This window comes from Haematobia irritans, chromosome 2 (assembly GCF_050003625.1).
Source record: "Haematobia irritans isolate KBUSLIRL chromosome 2, ASM5000362v1, whole genome shotgun sequence".
Taxonomy (NCBI): Eukaryota; Metazoa; Arthropoda; class Insecta; order Diptera; family Muscidae; genus Haematobia; species Haematobia irritans.
The window spans coordinates 118,186,486-118,210,051 of NC_134398.1; the positions used below are offsets into that span (position 1 = coordinate 118,186,486).

At 34.1% G+C, this 23,566-nt stretch overlaps 1 protein-coding gene across 2 annotated transcripts in view; it reads right to left on the minus strand.

The window, feature by feature from the left end:
* The window catches only part of ssp3 (SCAPER domain-containing protein short spindle 3), a 303,171-nt gene that overhangs the window by 181,827 nt on the left and 97,778 nt on the right, over nt 1-23,566 (minus strand). The window contains exon 7 of one of the 2 annotated variants that reach the window (XM_075295947.1): nt 22,194-22,307. The exons of the other annotated variant lie outside the window; for it this stretch is intronic. Within the exon in view, the coding sequence (XP_075152062.1) occupies nt 22,265-22,307 (43 nt within the window). The 3' untranslated portion in view covers nt 22,194-22,264. Of the gene's footprint in view, nt 1-22,193; nt 22,308-23,566 lie in introns of those variants that run through there. 2 annotated transcript variants of the gene reach the window in all.

Here is a 23,566-nt window from a genome sequence, read left to right on the forward strand (position 1 = left end):
TCACAATTTTTTTACTGGAAGTCCTTCGTTTTGTGGGAGCTGCCTTCCCAACACCTCCATTTTATTTATTTGTTATTTTAAAATATTAAATAATCTAAGCATGCTTTGGTAAAAAAAATGACTTTGGTAAAAAAATGACTTGTCATTTTTTAAATAAAATTTTAGTTTGGTTTTGAAATTGTGAGAAATTCGAAATATATTACTTTTATTTAAATTGTAGAAAATACCTACAGTTTACATTTCCCAGTAAAAACATTTTCCTTTTCTTCATGAGCTATCAAAGTGCTTTAAAAACGTGCTAACGCCTACTTAAATTTCCAAATTCAGACTCGACTTCAAGTAGAAATTATTGTATGTATGTATTTTTGAACGCTATTTTGGTTTGTGGTCAAGATGCAAAAACTCCTCACATTTAAAGACTATTTCATTAATTCTTCCTTCTTTGATGAAAAGGTACCCATTTTTAAGTTGAATCACTTAACTATAAGAACAAAACGACTTTATCGTCTTTTGGACAAGGAAAACAGTTTATATAAAAGAAATTCACAAATGCTGTTATAACCAAAATTCGCGTTCGTATTTTAAGGAGATGAAATCTTTGGCCTCACGACAATATTTTTTCAGTGCACAAAGCAATTCACATCTACTATTTTAATTTAGTAATATCGTAATAACTTTAGAATATTATAATAACATAAAAAGGATAAACGAGTCAAATGCTAATATTCCCAATAATTTACTGACAGTTTATCTAACAAATTTGTATGGTAATAGTAGATTTAAAGTTTACGATAACTTTTATGAATATGATGAAAAAACTTTACAACAAGGTGTATTTGCTACAAAAATGCCCGCATAATGGCTGGAACCATTATTAATGTTTCAACTGAGCTTTGAAATATGTGGAAACCCTTATTCTTGCAGCAAGGCTTAGATAAAAACGCCGTTTTATCCATATTTCAATAGAAACATGTCGAAAATAAAAATAGCTAAAAGGGTCACGAAAAAAAGCCAGAAAAAAAGCTAAAAGCTAAATGCATTTTTTTTTTCGCTAAACGTCTTCAAAAAAAGCCAAATCTAGCGGGAAAAAAGCTAAATTGGCAACGCTGCTGAGAAGTAATGTTCCAACAAATGTTGGCATTAATATATGCTCAGATAGTCAACCTGCAATAACATCATTGGACTCTGTGTTCCTTAACTCGAAAACGGCTGCCGCAAATCTCAGTACAATATTCACCTAATATGGGTGCCTGGCCTCAGGAACATACCGGGGAACTGCGAAGCAGATGAGCTAGCAAGGCTAGGAACTACCTTACATATTCCAGGGGAAGTAGAATCTGTTGGTGTGCCTCTGGCTACCTGCAAGCTCTTACTGCGTGAGAAGACTGTCATGATGGCAAACGTTCGATGGGATAATTGCAAGGGTTGTAACGACCCCAAGCAAATATGGTCCCATTTAAACTTAAACCGCACACTAGATATGCTAGTGTTATCGAGACGCCAGATATCACTCTTGATATCTGCTATAACGAGTCGCTGCCTGATAGGCGATTTTGCAAAAACTATTGGTACGAAGTATAATGACTACTGTATGAGCTGTCATGATGCGGAGGAAAGGAATTAAACACCTCTTGTGTGAGTGTCCTGCATTTTGTGTAACCTAACCTAACGGCATGTAGAAAAATTCTGAGGACCTACTGCAATTAGTTCAAGAGCTGTATATGTTTGTTCTGAGAACGTCATTCTTTAATTGTTACCAAATTTCCTTACGAGAATAAGCGCTATTTGGCTATTATTATATAGATATAATAGCCAATTAGCGCTTAGTGTGAGAAAAAATAGAAAAAAAAGAATCCGGAAGAATATCGGACATAGTTCTTTTATAAATGTCCGTCCATTTACCAGAGACATACAGTAAAAAAATAGTCTTAAAAATTTCGTATTTTTCGTTTATTGTTAAAGAAACATACAAATGCATTTAGTGCTCCCAATATGGGAAATATTTAAAGCATATATCTAGATTAAAGCCTCTACTTTAAAATAACGTCGAGAAATAAGTCGAAACTAAGCGGAAAATAGAGTTTGTTGTCGTTTTCGAATTTCCTCCTAAGCGGATATCGGTAGTCAAAGGGTTAAAAACTAAAAATCTATCAAAATCAATCAATTGTATGACTTAGCTATTAGATTATGATGACGACAATTATGTTTGATTTTTCTGTGTAACATATATTGTGTAGTGTTTAAAACAACTAAATTTCTTTCTACTGTGCTATATCCAGCATAAAAAATAATTACTTTTTAAGGTCAGTGGTTGAATTTGCTTTGCTGTTTCCATGAACGGAGCTGCAACAGCAACAACTGGTGGCAAGACATCATCCCTTATTGAATCGTTGCATTGACTTGGAATTCTTTGCAAAGGTGTTTGTTCACCAAAAACTCATAAATTTTATTTTAATTTTCCTAGTCTACTTTTGTATTTTTTTAACATTCGCTATATGTTGTTATTAGTTTTGTTGTGTGTGTGTTTTTATGCTGCCGTATCCCTTTTTTCTGATGCGTTTTCAACACCACTATGACCAGCAAACGCAACGGGGATGCGTCATTTGCTCGCGCCTTATCGCGTGTCAAATCATCGTTATCGTCGCCCAATATGTCCTTATCTTCCGTTCTATTATCATCATCATAAGCGGCATTATTAGATGTGATTATTTGTTTAAAATTAATGATTTTCGAATGATGAGGATGACTCCGTCCATGATATTATTATTCATTCATTCATTCTCTCATTGAATATTGAGTTTTTATTTCATTTCGAGCGTCAGCAGGCAAAATACCTCCCTGTCGTATTGGAACGTAAGCTCACAATTGAAAACAAAATCGATGAAAACCCCGATTTTGAATAGAAAAGTACCCTAGTTAGAAATTTCTTTGATTAATTGTAGGAAAATTCCAAGCTATCTCATGGAATGAGGAGACATATGTAGATTTGTCCAAAATTTTTTATTAAATTGAAAATTCACTTATGTGAATAGTACTTTTTTAACAATGGAACATATATCCTATGTTAGACACAGTATTGTATACATTCACACAAAAACAAAGTTTTCTTGGATCCAATGATTTTTACCTTCCCTTAAGAATTTTTTCGAGCCAAAGATGCGCCTTTTTTAAAAGAAATTAATTTTACGTAGGATGGAAGTACTCCATTTTTGGATCCTTTGCATTGCTTTAGAAATTGTGCCTTGGAAATTCTTTTGAATGAAAAAATTAAAAAAAAAAATAAAAAACAAAATTTCTCTTTCTATTTTTATCAAGAGTTTTTGTAACACTTTTATTTTCTTATTATTTAGTTTTACAATTTGAAAAACTTTTTTGCTTCTACCGGGGGTAGAACCTGAACTGAAATAAAGCATATCTGGTTCCAAAGATGTTGACACTAATGATTTTGGTATTGATTCCGAGCCAAAGAAACGGAGAATTCAAGTAAGGATATTTTTAAGACACAAATCTCCTTTAAATTTAAGATTTGCCTACTTGATTCTAGGAAGCAAATTCTAATTCATTCGCTTTTTCACATGTTTTCTTCATGTGCTATTAAAGTCCTTCAAAAACGTGTTAACTACAACTTCAGTTCCCACATTCAGTCTCGGCTTCATTTTCCTATGTTTAAAGTAACAAGTATATACGGCCGTAAGTTCGGCCAGGCCGAATCTTATGTACCCTCCACCATGGATTGCGTAGAAACTTCTACGAAAAACTGTCATCCATAACCGAATTACTTGGGTTGTGGTATCTTAAAACTTTTTAACATCGTTTTCCAAATTGTGAGTTAGTCCATACGTGGTATATATTAGACAAAAAAAAGGTATGTATAGGTAAGTCTACAAATAATTACGAATCGATATGGACTTTTGCACGGTACACCCAGAGAAGGCATATGATCATCTCAAACATGTATTTTTGGGTGGTGACCATGTAACATGGTTTTCGCAACCATGTTATTTCCTCGGAAATCACGTATTTGATTTCGGCAAGAAGGTTATATTTGACGAGAAAATAACATTTTAGTGACAAACATTGTTAAAATAACATTTTGCTCTTGAAACATGTTTGAGGTGATCATATTCCTTCTCTGCGTGTACGTAGAGAGCCAGAATTGAAATATGGGGGTCGCTTATATGGGGGCTATATACAATTATGAACTTGATATGATGATGATTGGGGATCGATTTATCTGAGGGCTATCTATAACTATAGACCGATATGGATCTAGTTAGGCATGGTTGTTAACGACCATATACTAGCACAATGTACCAAATTTCAACTGACTCTGATGAGATTTGCTCCTCCAAGAGGCTCCAAAACCAAATCTCGGGATCGGTTTATATGGGGGCTATATATGATTATGGACTGATATGGACCAATTTTGGTATCACGTACCAAATTTCAACCGAATCGGATGAATTTTGCTATTCCAAGGGGGCTCCGGAGGTCAAATCGGGGGTTCGGTTTATATGGGGCCTATATAATTATTGACCGATTTCGACCAATTTTTGCATGGGCGTTTGAGGCCATATATTAACACCACGTACCAAAATTCAACTGAATCAGATGAATTTTGGTCTTCCAAGATGCTCCGGAGGTCAAATCTGGTGATCGGTTTATATGGGGGATATATATAATTATGGACCGATGTGGACCAATTTTTACATGGTCATTAGAGACCATATGCTAACACCATGAACCAAATTTCAGTCGGATCGGATGAAATTTGCTTCTCTTAGAGGCTCCGCAAGCCAAATCGGGGGATCGGTTTATATGGGGGCTATATATAATTATGGACCGATGTGGACCAATTTTTGCACGATTGTTAGATACCATATACTAACACTATGTACCAAATTTCAGCCGGATCGGATGAAATTTGCTTCTCTTAGTGCAATCGCAAGCCAAATTTGGGGGTCCGTTTATATGGTGACTTTACGTAAAAGTAGACCGATGGGGCCCAATTGCAATACCATCCGACCTACATCAATAGCAACTACTTGTGCAAAGTTTCAAGTCGATAGCTTGTTTCGTTCGGAAGTTAGCGTGATATCAACAGACGGACATGCTCAGATCGACTCAGAATTTCTCCACGATCCAGAATATATATACTTTATGGGGTCTTAGAGCAATATTTCGATGTGTTACAAACGGAATGACAAAGTTAATATACCCCCATCCTATGGTGGAGGGTATAAAAACATATTTAAAATAAAGTATTGAAAAACATCTTCTGTTTTTAAACAAGATACAAAAAGAAAACAAATTTAAATTTGAACATTTTTATTAAAGTCATATTGTGGTAAACCAAAATTTTCTTTCATTTTTAAGTTGAATCACTTAACTATAAGGGCAAAGCGACTTCATTGAAAACCCAGCAAAAAAATTTGGAAGTTCTTCTAAAGGCACAACTTTAAAAGCACTTCCAAAATTGTTGTCCCAAAGATGTTCTTTATTTTAACTGAACAGGAAGTTCATTTGAGTCAATTTTTCTAAACCCCGGTTTTTTACATTTAAATTTTTTGTTTCAAATAGGTTAGAAACAGATTACGAATTAATAAAATGATACAAATTACTAAAATTTCCGCAAAAAATTTAATCTTTTCTAGAAATCTTGCGAGTTTTTGAAAATATTTGATGTCAAACGTTCCAGACAAGCGTTAGAATGCATTAAAAAATCATAATTTTTTTTTTAATTTATTTATTTGTCAAAATATCACACATTTTCTTAATTCACATCCAAAACACTGAATTCGTATCACACCTTAAGAAGTGATGCAAATTCAGTGCAACGGCTACTGAAATGGTGGACATCCGTCCTATGACAAGCCAAAGTTAAATTCATCCCTTCTTCGAAAATTTTGCACCGCTTCCGGATCCAAAAAGAACATATTCACTACTTTTTTGGCGACGCTTTATTTGCTGGGATGTTTATCGACTTTTGGACAAGGACAAACCTTCATAGATATCAGAGAAATGGGTCTTTTGGGTCTAAGCAAAATTCGCATTCGTATTTTAAGGATAAATATGAAAAAAGTAGTTTGGATTTCCAACTTGTGATCCGGAGGTAGTACAAATTTGGATTATCTCCAATGAATTTCATAAGACGGAAGTACTTCATTTTCGAATCCTTTGCATTGCTTTAAGTCAGTGCTACCCAAACATTCGTCATTTCTGGTTTCGTCTCATTAAATTTGTTAAACAAACACAAATATCTATAATATACTAAAAAAACGTACTAAACATTTCGAAATGTTAATTTATAACCAAAGTGAGGAAATAGTACAACCTTTATTTCCAACGACTACATTTCTGGCTGAAATATCGGAACTTGTATTCACTTCACACATTTCAAAAATTTTGATACAATTTTCGCCAACTTGCCTATGATAAAATATCTTTTTAACACTTTTAAACAAAAAAATCAAAATATCGCCTTCATATTAAAACTGATTTAAGACCCGATTCCATTTTTAATGACATGGACCCTCTTTTTATAGCCGAGTACGAACGACATTTCAGATTGCAGTGAAACCACTTAGAGATGTTTTAAAGCACTCAAAAATGTCATCAGCATTACTGAGAGAGGATAATCCACCGCTGGAAAACTTTTTGGTGTTTGGTCGAAAGTGGGGTTGAACCGATGATGCAAGGCATTGCACCACAGTAGCTCCCAAATAATGGTGAACGCTTTTATATTAATATTCATCAACATTGTTGTTCTTAATTAAAAGTATCAATGGTGAATGAAAAAAATCAAATTTATTTTTTTTTGATGCATGCACTGAAAAAAAACATGCCCCGTTCCAAAGATTTTGTCTTTACTTTAAAAATTTTGGTATTGATTCCAAGCCAAAGAAGCGGAGAATAAAAGTAAGGATACTTTTAAGACACAATTCTCTTTTAAATTTGGGTTTTGCGTACTTGCAAATGCAAAGAAGCAAATTTTAATTTTTCGTTCATTCAGCTTTTTTTCTTCATATGCTATCAAAGTCCTTTAAAAACGAGTTAACGACAACTTTATTTTCCAAATTCAGGGTGTTGAAAAACATGTCCTATTTTTGAACGATTTTTTGCTTTGTAGTCAAGATGCAAAAAGACAACAAATTTAAAGACAATTTCATTAATTTTAAAGAATTTTTCTGAATTATTAAAGTCAAGTTGACTTTAGGCCAAAATTTTTTTCTTTCGTGTTATGATACCCATTTTGAAATCGAATCACTTAATTATAAAGACAACACGACTTCATTGAAAAGTTTATCGATTTTTGGACAAGGAAAAATTTTTTATTTATTTATTTATTTATTTATAGTTGATGCTAAATTTATAGTAAATATAATATTGGTATAAAGATATAAAAAGCATTGACAACTGAGGCCATCAGCTAAAAAAAAATTTATATTTATCTTCTATGCTAAGCAAAATTTACATTCGTATTTTAAGAACATGAAATCTTTGACCTCACGACAATATTTTTTTCAGTGTGATCATCGGACGAAGAAGTAATCATCCGATACGATACTATGGAATCCACCTTCCCCTCTAAGGAAAGCACATTTTCAAATTACCCAAGATACTATAATTCTCATGACAATTGTTATATGCCAAGTAATTATGACCTTAAAATTGACATTTCAAACAAAGGAAGTGGTTATCAATAACAAACAAAAGGAAACGGAAATATGCCAGCCGAGCATTTAAGAAAAACTCAAAATCGTATTAATTTCCGTTCATATCACAATTTCACCTGATAATAAGAGTTAACAATAAGATGGGTTTTTGTGGCTACCGATTTTTTGTTTTGGCGGTATTGGTATTCCTCAATGATATCCCCTTTGTTAGCTGCCTCCAATGCTCGATTGGACAATGCAATTCGATATTTTTCCTATTGGGCTCCCTGACAAACAACGGTGAAAGCAAATATTTTGCAGCCACAAAAGATTGTCCTGTTTCCAAGTCAATATGTAACCAACGAAAAAATTTTCCCATATTTCCTGGCTCTCTTGTTCATCTTTATGGATGGCAATGGACGAACGAATACATATAAAGGAAAATGAATATGGGTGCGATTTGGCAAACATGACGACGTTTTGTTTGGTTGTTCCTTATGATGATATTCAGTGTGCCTTTTATTGGAGGGCATCTACAAACAACGGCTGTAACAAAAGCCAAAGGAGACTTTGATTAAACAAACGACGACAACACCAACACAAATAGGACCAACAAAAGGATATGGTGATGTTTAAACAAAAGTATCGGGTGTTGAGTGAATGCTACTGCTACTGCTGCCACTGTTATTGTTAATCTCACCAAACATGGAATAGAAACCACAATGGCATACTAGGAATACATAGTGGGATCTCCCCGAGAAAAAAAAATCACAAACTATTGAAGCTATCTTTTCTGAATGCAGTGAAGGAAGATGTTTTCATACACTCAAAAAAAGTGAACTCTCTATTTCACTAAAGCCAATTTAACTTTATTTTAGTTCATGGAATTATTATGTTTGGAGAAAGTTTCCTTGACTCTAATAATTTTTTGTGTACGTCAGTTAAATTAACTAAAACCGAGGAAAAAAATAAACTCAAATGAAGCATAATGATTAACTGAATTCGTACCTTCCACAAAATAGTTCAGAATTTCTTTAAATTTGTAAATTTTACCAAAAATGCGTCCATCACGAACTTCGTATATCACTAAAGACATTCTTGCAATTTTGAACTCCAAGTTTTTCCTTCAAACTACAAAATTTTCTTTAACAAGTGAAAAAACTTAGTTATGTCTAATAAATTTTCTTGAATTTGTCGAAAAATATTTACTTATTTTTATGACATCGGCGTGATGCCAACGTTTGTAATACTGTTTAGTTAAAATTTTCTACAAATATTAAAAATTTTCTAAAAGTAACCGAAACTTTTCTTCCTGGTGGGTTCACTGTTTTTTCAGTGTACCTTCGGGATTAGGGAAGCAATTGTTTTATACAAGAAATGTCTTCGGGAACAAGTGTGCTAAACACGAATCTCATGTATTGCTTAGAAAGTTCTACTAAAGGCTGCCAATGGCGAGGTTTCTAAACATTTCTTAATATAATCTTCTAAATTCTAAGTTAGTTCATATCTATATGAGCAAATTCAATTCTTGATCGGTTTATAGAGAGGTGTATATAAATAATTATGAACCAATTTTCCCACGGTAATTAGAGGGCGGATCGGAAAAAATGTATTCCTCCATAAGACATATATGGGGGCTATATATACCCAGCAAAAAAAGCACATATGGGGGCTATATATATCCATCAAAGAATTTTCTTCAACAAAATTTAAATAATTTGTTCCATTTTATTAAATCTTACTCTCTTTTTAACCTTGTTAAAACAAAATAATTAAAAATTGTTTATTATTTTATTTTTTTATTAAAGATATGAAAAAAGCGAGTCAAAGAACTTCCTGTGAATCACAAGAACTTCCTGTGTAGTTAAAATAAAGAATATCTTTGGGAGGGCATTTTTGGAAGTGCCTTTAGAAGAACTTCCAATTTTTTTGCTGGGTAATTATGAACAGATATGGACGAATTTCTGCACGAATAGTACAAATCATATACTGACACTGACTGTCTGACTACACCTAAAAGAAGTTCGTTATAGGCCATTTGCAATGTCATCCGATCTACATCAATAAAAACAACTTGTCCCAAGTTTCAGGCCGATAGCGTTTTGGGTTTGAAAGCTAAATCGACTCAGAATTTCACCCAGAATATATATACTTTATGGGGTCTGAGACCAATATATCGATGAGTTACAAACGGAATGACAAAGTTAATATAAACAAGTAAGGAAAGTCTTTGTAGATCTAAATTTTCGACACCATATCACATCCGTCAAATGTGTTGGGGGCTATATATAAAGGTTTGTCCCAAATACATACATTTAAATATCACTCGATCTGGACAGAATTTGATAGACTTCTACAAAATCTATAGACTCAAAATTTAAGTCGGCTAATGCACTAGGGTGGAACACAATGTTAGTAAAAAAATATGGGAAACATGTAAATCTGAAGCAATTTTAAGGAAACTTCGCAAAAGTTTATTTATGATTTATCGCTCGATATATATGTATTAGAAGTTTAGGAAAATTAGAGTCATTTTTACAACTTTTCGACTAAGCAGTGGCGATTTAACAAGGAAAATGTTGGTATTTTGATCATTTTTGTCGAAATGAGAAAAACATATATATGGGAGCTATATCTAAATCTGAACCGATTTCAACCAAATTTGGCACCCATAGCTACAATGCTAATTCTACTCCCTGTGCAAATTTTCAACAAAATCGGAGTTAAAAATTGGCCTCTGTGGTCATATGAGTGTAAATCGGCCGAAAGCTATATATGGGAGCTATATATAAATCTGAACCGATTTCAACCAAATTTGGCACCCATAGCTACAATGCTAATTCTACTCCCTGTGCAAAATTTCAACTAAATCGGAGTTAAAAATTGGCCTCTGTGGTCATATGTGTGTAAATCGGCCGAAAGCTATATATGGGAGCTATATATAAATCTGAACCGATTTCAACCAAATTTGGCACGCATATCTACAATGCTAATTCTACTCCCTGTGCAAAATTTCAATTAAATCGGAGTAAAAGATTGGCCACTGTAGTCATATGAGTGTAAATCGGGCGAACGACTTATATGGGAGCTATATCTAAAGTTGAACCGATTTCAAACAAATTTGGCACGCATAGCTACAATGCTAATTCCACTCGCTGTGCAAAATTTCAACCAAATTGGTACAACTCTGGCTTCTGGGACCGTATTAGTCCATATCGGGCGATAGATATATATGGAAGCTATATCTAAATCTGAACCGGTTTCTTCCAAAATCAATAGGGATCTATTCTGAGCCAAACCACCAAATTTGATGTCGATTGGACTAAAACTGCGACCTAGACTTTGATTACAAAAATGTGTTCACGGACAGACGGACATCGCTATATCGACTCAAGAGCCCACCCTGAGCATTTTTACCAAAGACACCATGTGTCTATCTTGTCTCCTTCTGGGTGTTGCAAACATATGCACTAACTTATAATACCCTGTTCCACAGTGTGGTGCAGGGTATAAAAAGATTATGTGTCTTGGTGAGGTAAAATAAGATGGGAAATATAATCGTTAGGAAAATCACGAATTTCTTTTTGCTATTGCCTGCCAACATATTTTTAGTTTGGGGGCTCTGCTTAAAATCCCCACACTAATAGCAAAAACTACGTTCCATAGTCGTGAACGGACGGTGACAAAATGAAACGGCAACGTTCACAAAAAATTAAAACGGAATGTTTACAATTTCGTCCACGGGCGTTCACGATTTCATGAACGGCATTAGTTTTTCTTTGGCCATGAAATGTCTTAAAATAATCGTTAGACGCTATTATGGCAACTCCCTCGGTGGTGCAATGTGCTAAGGCGACTGTTAACGCGTATGGTGCAGAAGACACAGGTTCGAGTCACGCTAGCGGAAATCTTTTTTTATTTTTGTTTATAAAGTCGTAACCATAACGTTTTCAGATCATGAATGCCGGTTGGTGTTTTGACAACGCATGGTGTCATTTTATCGTTGTCAGATTGACACCGCCTGTTCTCAGTTTGACACCACATGTGTGTTGATTCACTTTCATGAACGTATCGTTTTGAAATGAGCACGCCGTGCATGATTTTTTTATGAGTGCACCATGTCAAAAACAGTGGTATTGTAGGGGATTCTTCGGAAAAGCGCCATCACTATTGACATGATGCGTCTAGTCAAAAACAATTAAGCGTACCCAATAGGGACCATTCGAGTGTATAAATATAAGATTTCATAAAAATATTGCATTCAGTGTTGTACATTTATTAATTCTCAATTTATTTAAAAATGCAAATGCCACAGATCACTGAGAATGTTCCTATATCCAGAAAATCCCCAGCAACTATTGTCCTAGCGACGCTGATGTGCCAGCGTCTGGCAACCAGTTTTTTATCCTTGATCGAGTTTGGAAAAATATCTGAAAAATTTTCGATAATTTTCCAATGCTCTCATCTCACAATTTTAGGCCTAATAACAATATTTTCAGTGCGGGTTTTTGTCTCCTTCAAATAATTTATAAGAAGCTGTTTGATTTTGGTGCTTCACAAAATATCAAAATGACTCTCCTAACAATAATAAAATACATTCAAAATTTTTTGTAAGAGATGGGGCAAAATGGAATTTTGAAATGCTGTTTGGTTGCAGATTCACACATTTTGCCTGCCTTCAAATACCTGTTGGACGTGTTAGCAGCCCACCTCAACGCAAGTCTTTTGGATTATAATATTAAGTGCCGTTCTACGCTTCTTTGTCGAACGTCGCTACTAAAAAGAGCGTATCTGTAGCCGGAGCAAAGTTCTTAAATAAGTCATAAACATATTTGAAGAACGTATATGCCCAAAGTGGATATATTTCATCAAAACGGAAGAGGGAAAAAGAAAATTGCATTTGCCTATTACGTCACGCATGAGTAATAGGATGTGTTGACGGGTCGCATGTCCGCATTATTGTACCTATATACAAAATTTTTTTTCTGATCCAATCACGAAATTAATTGACTCAATTAATTTTTATACCCTCCACCATAGGATGGGAGTATATTAACTTTGTCATTCCGTTTGTAACACATCAAAATATTGCTCTAAGACCCCATAAAGTATATATATTCTGGGTCGTGGTGTAATTCTGAGTCGATCTGAGCATGTCCGTCCGTCCGTCTGTTGAAACCACGCTAACTTCCAAACGAAACAAGCTATCGACTTGAAACTTGGCACAAGTAGTTTTTATTGATGTAGGTCGGATGGTATTGCAAATGGGCCATATCGGTCCACTTTTACGTAAAGCCCCCATATAAACGGACCCCCAAATTTGGCTTGCCGATCCTCTAAGAGAAGCAAATTTCATCCGACCAGGCTGAAATTTTGTACCTGGTGTTAGAATATGGTCTCTGACAACCATGCAAAAATTTGTCCACATCGGTCCATAATTATATATAGCCCCCATATAAACCGATCCCCCGATTTTGTTTGCGGAGCCTCTAAGAGAAGCCAATTTCATCCGATCCGGTTGAAATTTGGTACATGGTGTCAGCATATGATCTCTAACAACCATGCAAAAATTGGTCCACATCGGTCAATAATTAAATATAGCCCCCGAATAAACCGATCCCCCGATTTGGCTTGCGGAGCCTCTAAGAGAAGCAAATTTCATTCGATCCGGTTGAAATTTGGTACACCGATCCCCAGATTTTACCTCCGGTGCCTTTTGGAGAAGCAAAATTTATCCGATCTGGTTGAAATTTGGTACGTGATGTTAGTATATGGTATCCAACAACCATGTAGGAATTGGTTCATATCAGCCCATAATTATATATGGCCCCCATATAAACCGATCCCCAGATTTGACCTCCGGTGCCTTTTGGAAAAGCAAAATTCATCCGATCTGGTTGAAATTTGGTACGTGGTGGTATTATATGATATTTAACAACCATGTCAAAAGGGGTCCATATCAGTCCATAATCATATATAGCCCCCATATAAACCAATCCCGAGATTTGGTTTTGGAGCCACTTGGAGGAGCAAATCTCATCAGAGTCAGTTGAAATTTGGTACATTGTGCTAGTATATGGCCGTTAACAACCATGCCTAACTAAGTCCATATCGGTCTATAGTTATATATAGCCCTCAGATAAATCGATCCCCAATCACACAAAAATTGGTCCATATCAAGTTCATAAATGTATATAGCCCGCAAATAAGCGACCCCCCTTTTTCAATTCTGGCTATCTACGTACCGTGCAAAAGTCCATGTCGGTTCGTAATTATTTGTAGACTTACCTATACATAACTTTTTTGTCTAATATATACCACGTATGGACTAACTCACAATTTAGAAAACGATGTTAAGAAGTTTTAAGATACCACAACCCAATTAATTCGATTGTGGATGACAGTCTTTCGTAGAAGTTTCTACGAAATCCATGGTGAAGGGTACATAAGATTCGGCCTGGCCGAACTTACGGCCGTATATACTTTAATTTTAATATAAATGTCTTCAATCACAGAAATTCTAGTATTAATAAAAAAAATAATTGAAGGTCAATTAAAAAATTAATTGATACTATTAATTTTTGTGATTGATTTTTGTTTCAATTAAAAAATTTGTTGAATCAATTAAATTTTTAATTGAATATTTTTTAAAACTCAATTAAAATTTTAATTGGAAAAATGTTCATGAAATTTTTTCTGTGTATATTATAACAGAAACGAGTACTATAATTTAAATGTAAAATTTTTATTTTATTTTCTAAATATGCAAGAATGTTTAAAACATGTACAGATCTGTGACCATGAGATGAGGATTCGGTACTTGGATGCATCGCATCCTGATGCATGGCACGACTCTTTCATTGTTTGTTTTTTATTTGAGGTTTTTGACTTGAAATTTCAGAGAAATTATGCATTTTGGTAGCAACTCCCTTGATTTTTTAGGGGAATTATTCCCATCGTTTTTCCTCTTTTATTGGCATTCGTAATACCAATTTTTCTCCCAGGGAAGAGTTTCTTATTTTCGATTTTGGTTTAGAATAAGGCAAAAGAAAAAAACTCTCCCCGGGGAGGTTTGTTGAGAATAGGGAAACAGGTAATAGGGAAAAAATTCCCAGGGAGTTGTTATTCAGAACTCAACTATAAATTTAACTTTAGCTGATGGCTTCAGTTGTCAATGATTTTTTCAATGTTTTTATACTAATGTTGTATTTACTATAAATTTAGTGTTAGTTATAAATAAATAAATTTAAGGGATAATTCACATTAAAAAATTTTATTAATTTAAAAAATCTTTAAACCAATCTTTTGCATCAAAATCCTTACTTCAAAGACATACGACATTAACGTAGGTTAGGTTAGGTTAGGTGGCAGCCCGATGTATCAGGCTCACTTAGACTATTCAGTCCATTGTGATACCACATTGGTGAACTTCTCTCTTATCACTGAGTGCTGCCCGATTCCATGTTAAGCTCAATGACAAGGGACCTCCTTTTTATAGCCGAGTCCGAACGACGTTCCACATTGCAGTGAAACCGCTTAGAGAAGCTTTGAAACCCTCAGAAATGTCACCAGCATTACTGAGGTGGGATAATCCACCGCTGAAAAACTTTTTGGTGTTCGGTCGAAGCAGGAATCGAACCCACGACCTTGTGTATGCAAGGCGGGCATGCTAACCATTGCACCACGGTGGCTCCGACATTAACGTAGGGACATACATTTTAAAGATACGTGTCGTAAATTTAATAACAAATATTTTGCATTAAATTTTTACTTTAATTAAAGTTTCTGTATTTTAAAGAAATTTGTCCTTAATTGCATATTCCAAAATGTAAGCTGGATAATTTTTCATATTAGGTCAATATTTTTTCAGTGTATGCGACATCGAAGGGGACACATTTCCCACGACATCAGTGTATTAAATATCAAAACAGTGAGCTTGCGAAATGTTGTGATTCCCGTAGTTAAATTTGTTTAACTTGCCAGCATTGATTTTGTACTTGATTTGCTCCTGAAATGGGCCATTCAATATCGGGACCTATATCTGGTGATGCTATAGCTCAAATATTGTACATGAGACTTCTGAAGTTTTTTGTCAAGTTAAAAACCTTTCTAGTTTCGCCAGTAGTTTTTTTAGTGTAGTAAACTAATTCATCTTAAAATATACATGACAGCAATTTAAAAGCTCTTACTCCAGCAATAAAAAATGAACTATGAAATAAGAAATTGTCTCCTTGTAAAACAATGACAAATTTAATTTGGAAATTGCATCATAAAATATTCCATCTTTGGCCTTTCTTTATTAATTTCATCAAATTTCCTCCTGACCCACCCCATCACCCTGACACCGTGCAACAATACAAGCAATTTTCTTCCATAGATATTTTCTATAAATTTATTTTCGTTTAAAGTCCTGATATTCACTTCACTTGCTCATAGAGTCAGTCGATGATTCAATAAGAAACCCTCAACAAAAAAATTTTTGTAAAGAAAAATCGACATTGTTGATGATTCTGCTGTTTTAGTCGAAAACGAAAAAAAGCAGAAAAAAAATTTATTCATTTTTACCTTGTAATTAAATTGTTGGCTCTCTTGCTCTTCTTTGTGTCAAAGACAGTTTACCACCGTCACCAACTCTAAGGGTTTGTTGTCCTTTCTGTTGAGCAACGTTTATTCATGGACTAGAATTGTTGGCGCAGTATCATATTGGCTTCAAAAAGTAACAAAATTGCACCAGCAAAAAAAAACAGAAATATGGGAAGAATATACCACACCACATCATCAATAACCTTACTCGAATCACAGTTTGGTTTGTACAACAAGAGTATAAATTGTTTTTATTTCTTAAAGAAAATTCGATTAAGATCAAAGATTTTGCTACACTGTGAGAAAAACATTAATAGTAAAAATTAATTTTTCCAATGATTTTAAATTTGTTTGCACGATTTTGGTGATTATTTGTAGCCAATCTTTAAAGCAACTCGTCTTTGAGTTAACGTTGTATAATCTTTAAATGAAACTAAAAAGTGCCACTAAAAGGTGGCACAACCATTTTAATAAAAGTGGCACATGTTTAATATAAACAAGTAAGGAAAGTCTAAATTTAGACTTAAGTCGGGCGCTGCCGACTATATTATACCCTGCACCACATTTTCGATACCATATCAAATTCGTCGAATGTGTTGGTGCTATATATAAAGGTGTTTTTTCCCATATACATATATTTAAATCTGACTCGATCTGAACAAGATTTGTAAGACTTCTACAAAATCTATAGACTTAAAATTTATGTCGGCTAATGCCCTGTGTAAAATAATAAATTGTTAATGTCTTTATTTATATATTTATATATTTAGTTTTTATATCTATCCACTTTTATAGAATAACAGGTTGGCTGATAAGTCCCCGGTCTGACACATATATGGCGTCGCTAATATTAAATGTATATTATTTTTATATAGTACCAACCTTCAAATGATTCGTGTCAAAATTTGACGTCTGTAGTCAATTAGTTTGTGAGATAGAGCGTCTTTTGTGAAGCAACTTTTGTTATTGTGAAAAAATGGAAAAAAGGAATTTCGTGTTTTGATAAAATACTGTTTTCTGAAGGGAAAAAATAAGGTGGAAGCAAAAACTTTGCTTGATAATGAGTTTCCGGGCTCTGCCCCAGGGAAATCAACAATAATTGATTGCTATGCAAAATTCAAGCGTGGTGAAATGAGCACGGAGGACGGTGAACGCAGTGGACGCCCGAAAGAGGTGGTTACCGACGAAAACATCAAAAAAAAATCCACAAAATGATTTTGAACGAAGTTGATCGAGATAGCAGAGGCCTTAAAGATATCAAAGGAACATGTTGGTCATATCATTCATCAATATTTGGATATGCGGAAGCTCTGTGCAAAATGGGTGCCGCGCGAGCTCACATTTGACCAAAAACAACAACGTGTTGATGATTCTGAGCGGTGTTTGCAGCTGTTAACTCGTAATACACCCGAGTTTTTCCGTCGATATGTGACAATGGATGAAGCATGGCTCCATCACTACACTCCTGAGTCCAATCGACAGTCGGCTGAGTGGACAGCGACCGGTGAACCGTCACCGAAGCGTGGAAAGACTCAAAAGTCCACTGGCAAAGTAATGGCCTCTGTTTTTTGGGATGCGCATGGAATAATTTTTATCGATTATCTTGAGAAGGGAAAACCCATCAATAGTGACTATTATATGGCGTTATTGGAGCGTTTGAAGGTCGAAATCGCGGCGAAACGGCCCCATATGAAGAAGAAAAAAGTGTTGTTCCACCAAGACAACGCACCGTGCCACAAGTCATTGAGAACGATGGCAAAAATTCATGAATTGGGCTTCGAATTGCTTCCCCACCCACCGTATTCTCCAGATCTGGCCCCAGCGACTTTATCTTGTTCTCAGACCTCAAAAGGATGCTCACAGGGAAAAAAATTTGGCTACAATGAAGAGGTGATCGCCGAAACTAAGGCCAAAATGGTATCGAAAAATTTTAAGGTCGTTATAATCGTTGTATCGCTCTTGATGGGAACTATGTTGAATAATAAAAACAAATTTTGACAAAAAAATGTATTTTACTTTGTTAGACCGGGGGCTTATCAGCCAACCTGTTATATATCTGCTTTTAATGCTAATTATGTTGTATTTCTTAATGTGGATACTAATTCCCAAAACGTTTTATATTTATCTTTAGTCTCTTTCATTCTTATACTCTCTCTCACACATGTCTTATATTCTCACATTTATAATATTCTTACAAACACAAACACAAATTCTCTCTTCCTAATAGTATTCTAATTTTTTTGGATCCAAACTCACTAAAACTTGTGTAATACTTTAGTTTGGCTCCGTTCTCACCACTACTTGTAAATATTTTATTTTATCTTGTTACTTTATTATTGAAGTTATTGACTAATAAATTAATGAGTCAGTTTAATTTTGTCTTTCGTTGAAGATGTTTAAACCATATGAATTAAATAAAGTGAATTTTAAAATAAATGCTAAAATGAAATAGTTTCATTTGAAAAACTAAAAAATATAAGCTAAAATGAATTTTCAAATAAATAATAAAATGAAGTAGTTTCATGTGGGAAATTAAGTCCTGGGGTGGAACACAATGTTAGTACAAAAATATGGGAAACGTTTAAATCTGAATCAATTTTGAGCCCAAAACGGAAAGACATTTACAGTGCACTGGCGGTAACGTGAAAACGTTTTTTCTTACACTAACTGCTTCGTGACGCTGAAAAACATGAAATTTGACGTTAAAGGCAGATTCACATTGCCAAATATATTTTCAAATACACTTACGAAATTTTTTGGCTTTTTCCCTGAAATTTAATTATTAATTTTAACATACCCACGATATTTTTCCGATGTCTTTTTTCATTTTTTTATGAAATTAAATTATGTTTTTAATATTACTAATAACAAAAATAAAAAACTATTACGCTAGAACGTGTAAAACTCCCGTATATGGCAATGTTTTGTAAATTCGCTGAAGTTCGCTACCGTGAACATTTTCGCTAACGTGAACTCTATTGGTTTTAATTAGATCACGTTACCGCGAGTGCACTGTATATGCAAGCTATATCTAGATATGAACCGATTTCAACCAAATTTGACATCCATAATTACTATGTTAATTCTACTCCTTGTGCAAATGTCAAAGACACCATGTGCCTATCTCGTCTCATTCTGGATGTTGCAAACATATGCACTAACTTATAATACCCTGTTCCACAGTGTGGCGCAGGGTATAAACAGTAAAAAGTTATTTCAGTTTTTTTTTCAATTTAGATACTCACTAAGCTAACATTTTATCTCGATGTAATTGAAAACCACTCCGTGAAAGTTTATATTCCCGAGGACAACTTGTTTTACCCAATACAGAAAAAATTCTTTGCATACATTTAGGCCATACATGTGTCCACCTATAACATTACTAGACCTGTTTTCTTTTAGTACTTGATGCAACATTTGTATGAGGTATCCAGAACATCGTTGCACTGGTGTTCTGGATATCTCATACAAACGTTGCATTCTATCCAGACCAAAAATATTACTAGCACAACAAAAAACTTAAAAAATTTTTAATTGCAAGCATATGACGTTTTTAAACTAATGGATGATTTTTTAGCTATTATATTTTTGGCAACACTGATTTAAGCAACTGATGCACGTTTCGTGTTTTTTTTCCTGTCAAACATCTTCATTTTCCTCTATGACCATGAATTGTCTTATAAACGAACACCGCTTGCAAATTATTGAATTTTATTATCGCAATGCGTTTTACTCCCATTTTCATGAAGCTCCGTTAGTATTCCGTTAACTAACGAACTTTTAAACCCTATTATTGACACATCTGTCATTTTGCCTATATATTTCATATGCCAGTTTGGAACTTACCTGGCGCAAAATTTTCTGTTGAAGTTAACCGAAGAGTAGATATTTGCAATTTACTTTCTGTTAACTGGCTGTTAAAGCTTAACGGAGCTACATCAAAATGGCCGTTAATAGTTAATTAATTGTTAATTGAAAGAAATTATAGCATCAATTAAAAAATGATATAACTAATTTTGTTTTGATTAAACATTTTATTGAATCAACTAAATTTTTAATAGAAATATTTCAATTTACAATTTGAATTAAATTTAAAATAACTTTATTTATATATATTATTTATATATAAGAAGCCGGGTCTTTGGGTGGCATTCAAAATTCAACAGTTTTAGTTCCAAGTAAGTGAGTGAATGCCTTTATATCAGAAGTTTGTCCTAAATATTGTTCTCTTTCGATTTTATTTTTTTCTCACAGTGTTGATGTAGTAGGCCATTGATATGTCTCACTTGTAATTTCTTCCTTTGATTTCGAAATAAAAAAAGTACCGGAGGCTTTTAAAAATTTAATTGAATTTGTTTTCTCTTAGTATGTTTGTGTTGTTTCTTTTTTACTTCTTTGAGCTAACAATTAAATATTCAATTCAATTTTATGTTGAACTAAATTTAATAGTACTTGGATTTGACGTTGTAAATGAATATGAGACATTTTCATCAAACCATATGATAGAATAAAATATTGACTTTACAGGGTGTTTGGGTCAAAGTAAAAGATTGAGAGGTTTTTTCAAAATTTAATTTAGGGTAAATATCAGGGATGGAAAATCTAATCTAATAATCGATAAATAAAAAGTTTACCTTGCTGGTTGAAATAATGAAATATCAAATAAGAATTGAATTTGATATGGGAGTTATGAAATAAATTAACCCTTTCACTACAGAGGACATTCGAAAACGACTCCAAACTCTAACACCCCACTTAGTTTCGATTTATTTCTCGATGATATTTTAAAGTAGAGGCTCTTATCTAAATAAGCTATAAATATTTTCCATATTGCTGGGCCCTAAAATGTATTTTCATAACATTTCTTGACAATAATCAAAAAATACAACATTTTGAGACAATTTTTCTACTATACGTCTCTAGTACATCGATATTCATACAAAAACTATAGCCTATATTATTTCAGATTCTTTTTTGATTTTTTTCCAACACTTCAACAGATATTACAGGTCAAATAGTGTTTAGTTTCGTATGACCAGTTAGTCACAAATTAAGAATTAAGTTTTCAGAACAAACACATATCTTCTATCTATCTATCTATATATATATAAAATTCAATCTATGTTTGTTTATTTGTTTGTTTGTTTGATTGTTTGTATGTTCCGAGTTGCCTCCGAAACGGCTGAACCGATTTACTTGAAACTTTCAGAGGTCGTAAGGGGCCTTCATGTGGTGAAAATAGATTACCTCATTTTTGACACCTGGTCGCGGAGGGGGACCTCCCCTTTGTCGGACTTTTTGAAAATTGGACCAAAGTTGACCGATTTGCTTGAAATTTTCATTGAAGGTTAGGGTTGGTATCTAGACAAAGATCCACTACTTTTTATTTCGATATTTAGTGGCGGAGGGGGGCCTCCCCTTTGTTCGACTTTTTACAGTGGAAAAACTAAAATTCTCTAAATTATCTGAGATTTACAGAGAACATGCGGTGAGGTTATGGAATTAGTATGGGGTACCTGATGATTTCATATGTGGACGGGGAGGGGGACCTCCCCCTTGCCCTACTTTTTGAAACTTGGAACAAAATTATGCGATTTGCTTGAAATTTTCATTGAATGTTGGGGTTGGCATCTAGACAAAAAACCGCTACATTATTTTTCGATATTTGGTCGGGGAGGGGGACCACCCTTTTGCCCGACTTTTTTTTAGAGGACAGTGAAAACAAAACTAAACACCCCCGACTGAAATTTTACAGAAAAATGGGTGAGGTTATGAAATTTATATCAGGTTCCTGATTTTTTAATAAAAATAAAAGGATATAGGGAGACATCCGCTTATCTTAAGTACATACAGAGAGAAACAATTAAACTTTACCGAGTTACTTGAAACTTACAGAGGACTGGGGAGAGGTTACGATATTAATAGTTGATACCTGATTTTGTGATATTTGGACGGAAGAGAGGCCGCACCTTTAGGCTTATAATATCCTTGACAATTTCTGGGATGTTTACAAAAGATACGCTACATCACTTTTCGATATTTGGTCGGGGAGGAGGTCCTCCTCTAAAACTGCAAACAAAAAACAAAAATTCTTAAGTTTTCTTGAAATTTACAAAGGCAGTGGGGAAAGGTTATGAACGAAGAGGCAACCTTCCCTGCCCCACACTTGAAGGACAGTTTCAAGAATTTTCAGGGAAAGTTAGAGGTGCTATTCACTACGGTGTTTGTCGATATTGTATCGGGGAAAGTGACGTCCCTTTAAAACAATAGAGCAAAATGTAAACATCTCCGATCTACTTGAAATTTACAGGGAATGTGGGAGGAGGTGATTAAATGTATACATGATTTTTAAATTAGTATATGATTTTTCGATATCTGGTTGGGGAAGGGGAAAATTTAAATAAACTTTGTCGATTTACTTCGATAGAATTTATAGGGACCATTGAGTAGTTGTGAAATTAATATAGGGTACATGATAGTCGTATATCAGGTCGGAGTGGAGCGGGAGAGGATTCCCTTTTGTCCGTTTTTTTTTTTCTTAAATTGAAAGTAGAGGGTTGTCCGTAAATGGGAACTCGGTCAATAATTTTATGATTTTTGCACAGGCTTCTGCCAGACTTCTTTTTAGTAAAGAACTTTAAATTACATGAAATTGGCAGCCAACATAGAGGGTGCATTATTTTCCAACATTTTAGCAAATGTTAATGTGGAAAAAATTTTTACTACTTTTGCTTTTTCCGATATATTGGATGGGAAACAGTAATTCTTTGTATGTTATTATAATATAGTGCTTAATTTTCAGATATGTTAAGGAGAAGGATACCTTTCCTTGACAAACCACACTTAAAATTCACAAGAAATATAGAAGATTGTCCAACTACCTGAATACAGAACATTTAAAAATTTTGGAGGAAAGGGCACGCCCTCTCCCCGACATTTTTTAAGACGAACCGTTTTACATATGCATATCCGCCGTATTTGTACCTATAGACGAAAAAGCAAGTAGTCCCATTTGTTTGGAAGAATTCAAATCTTTTCGAATTTGTAATCAGCACGAAGGAAATGGTTGACTAATTTAACGCAAAATGTTCCTACAAATACGCTTCGGAAGGCGCAGCAAAGCGGGCCGGGTTACGCTAGTAGCTTTATAAATAATTGAGGTAGGCCTTCCAAATTGCAATAGTTTTTTCTACTTGTTGTTAGTACAAGTAGAAACAGAGGAAAAATTTAAGTTTTTTACATTAGGTTTAATTCGGTAGTGAAAGGGTTAAAGAAATTAATTTTTTCTTTAATTTTTGTTCTATATTAGCAAGGCAATAAAATATCAA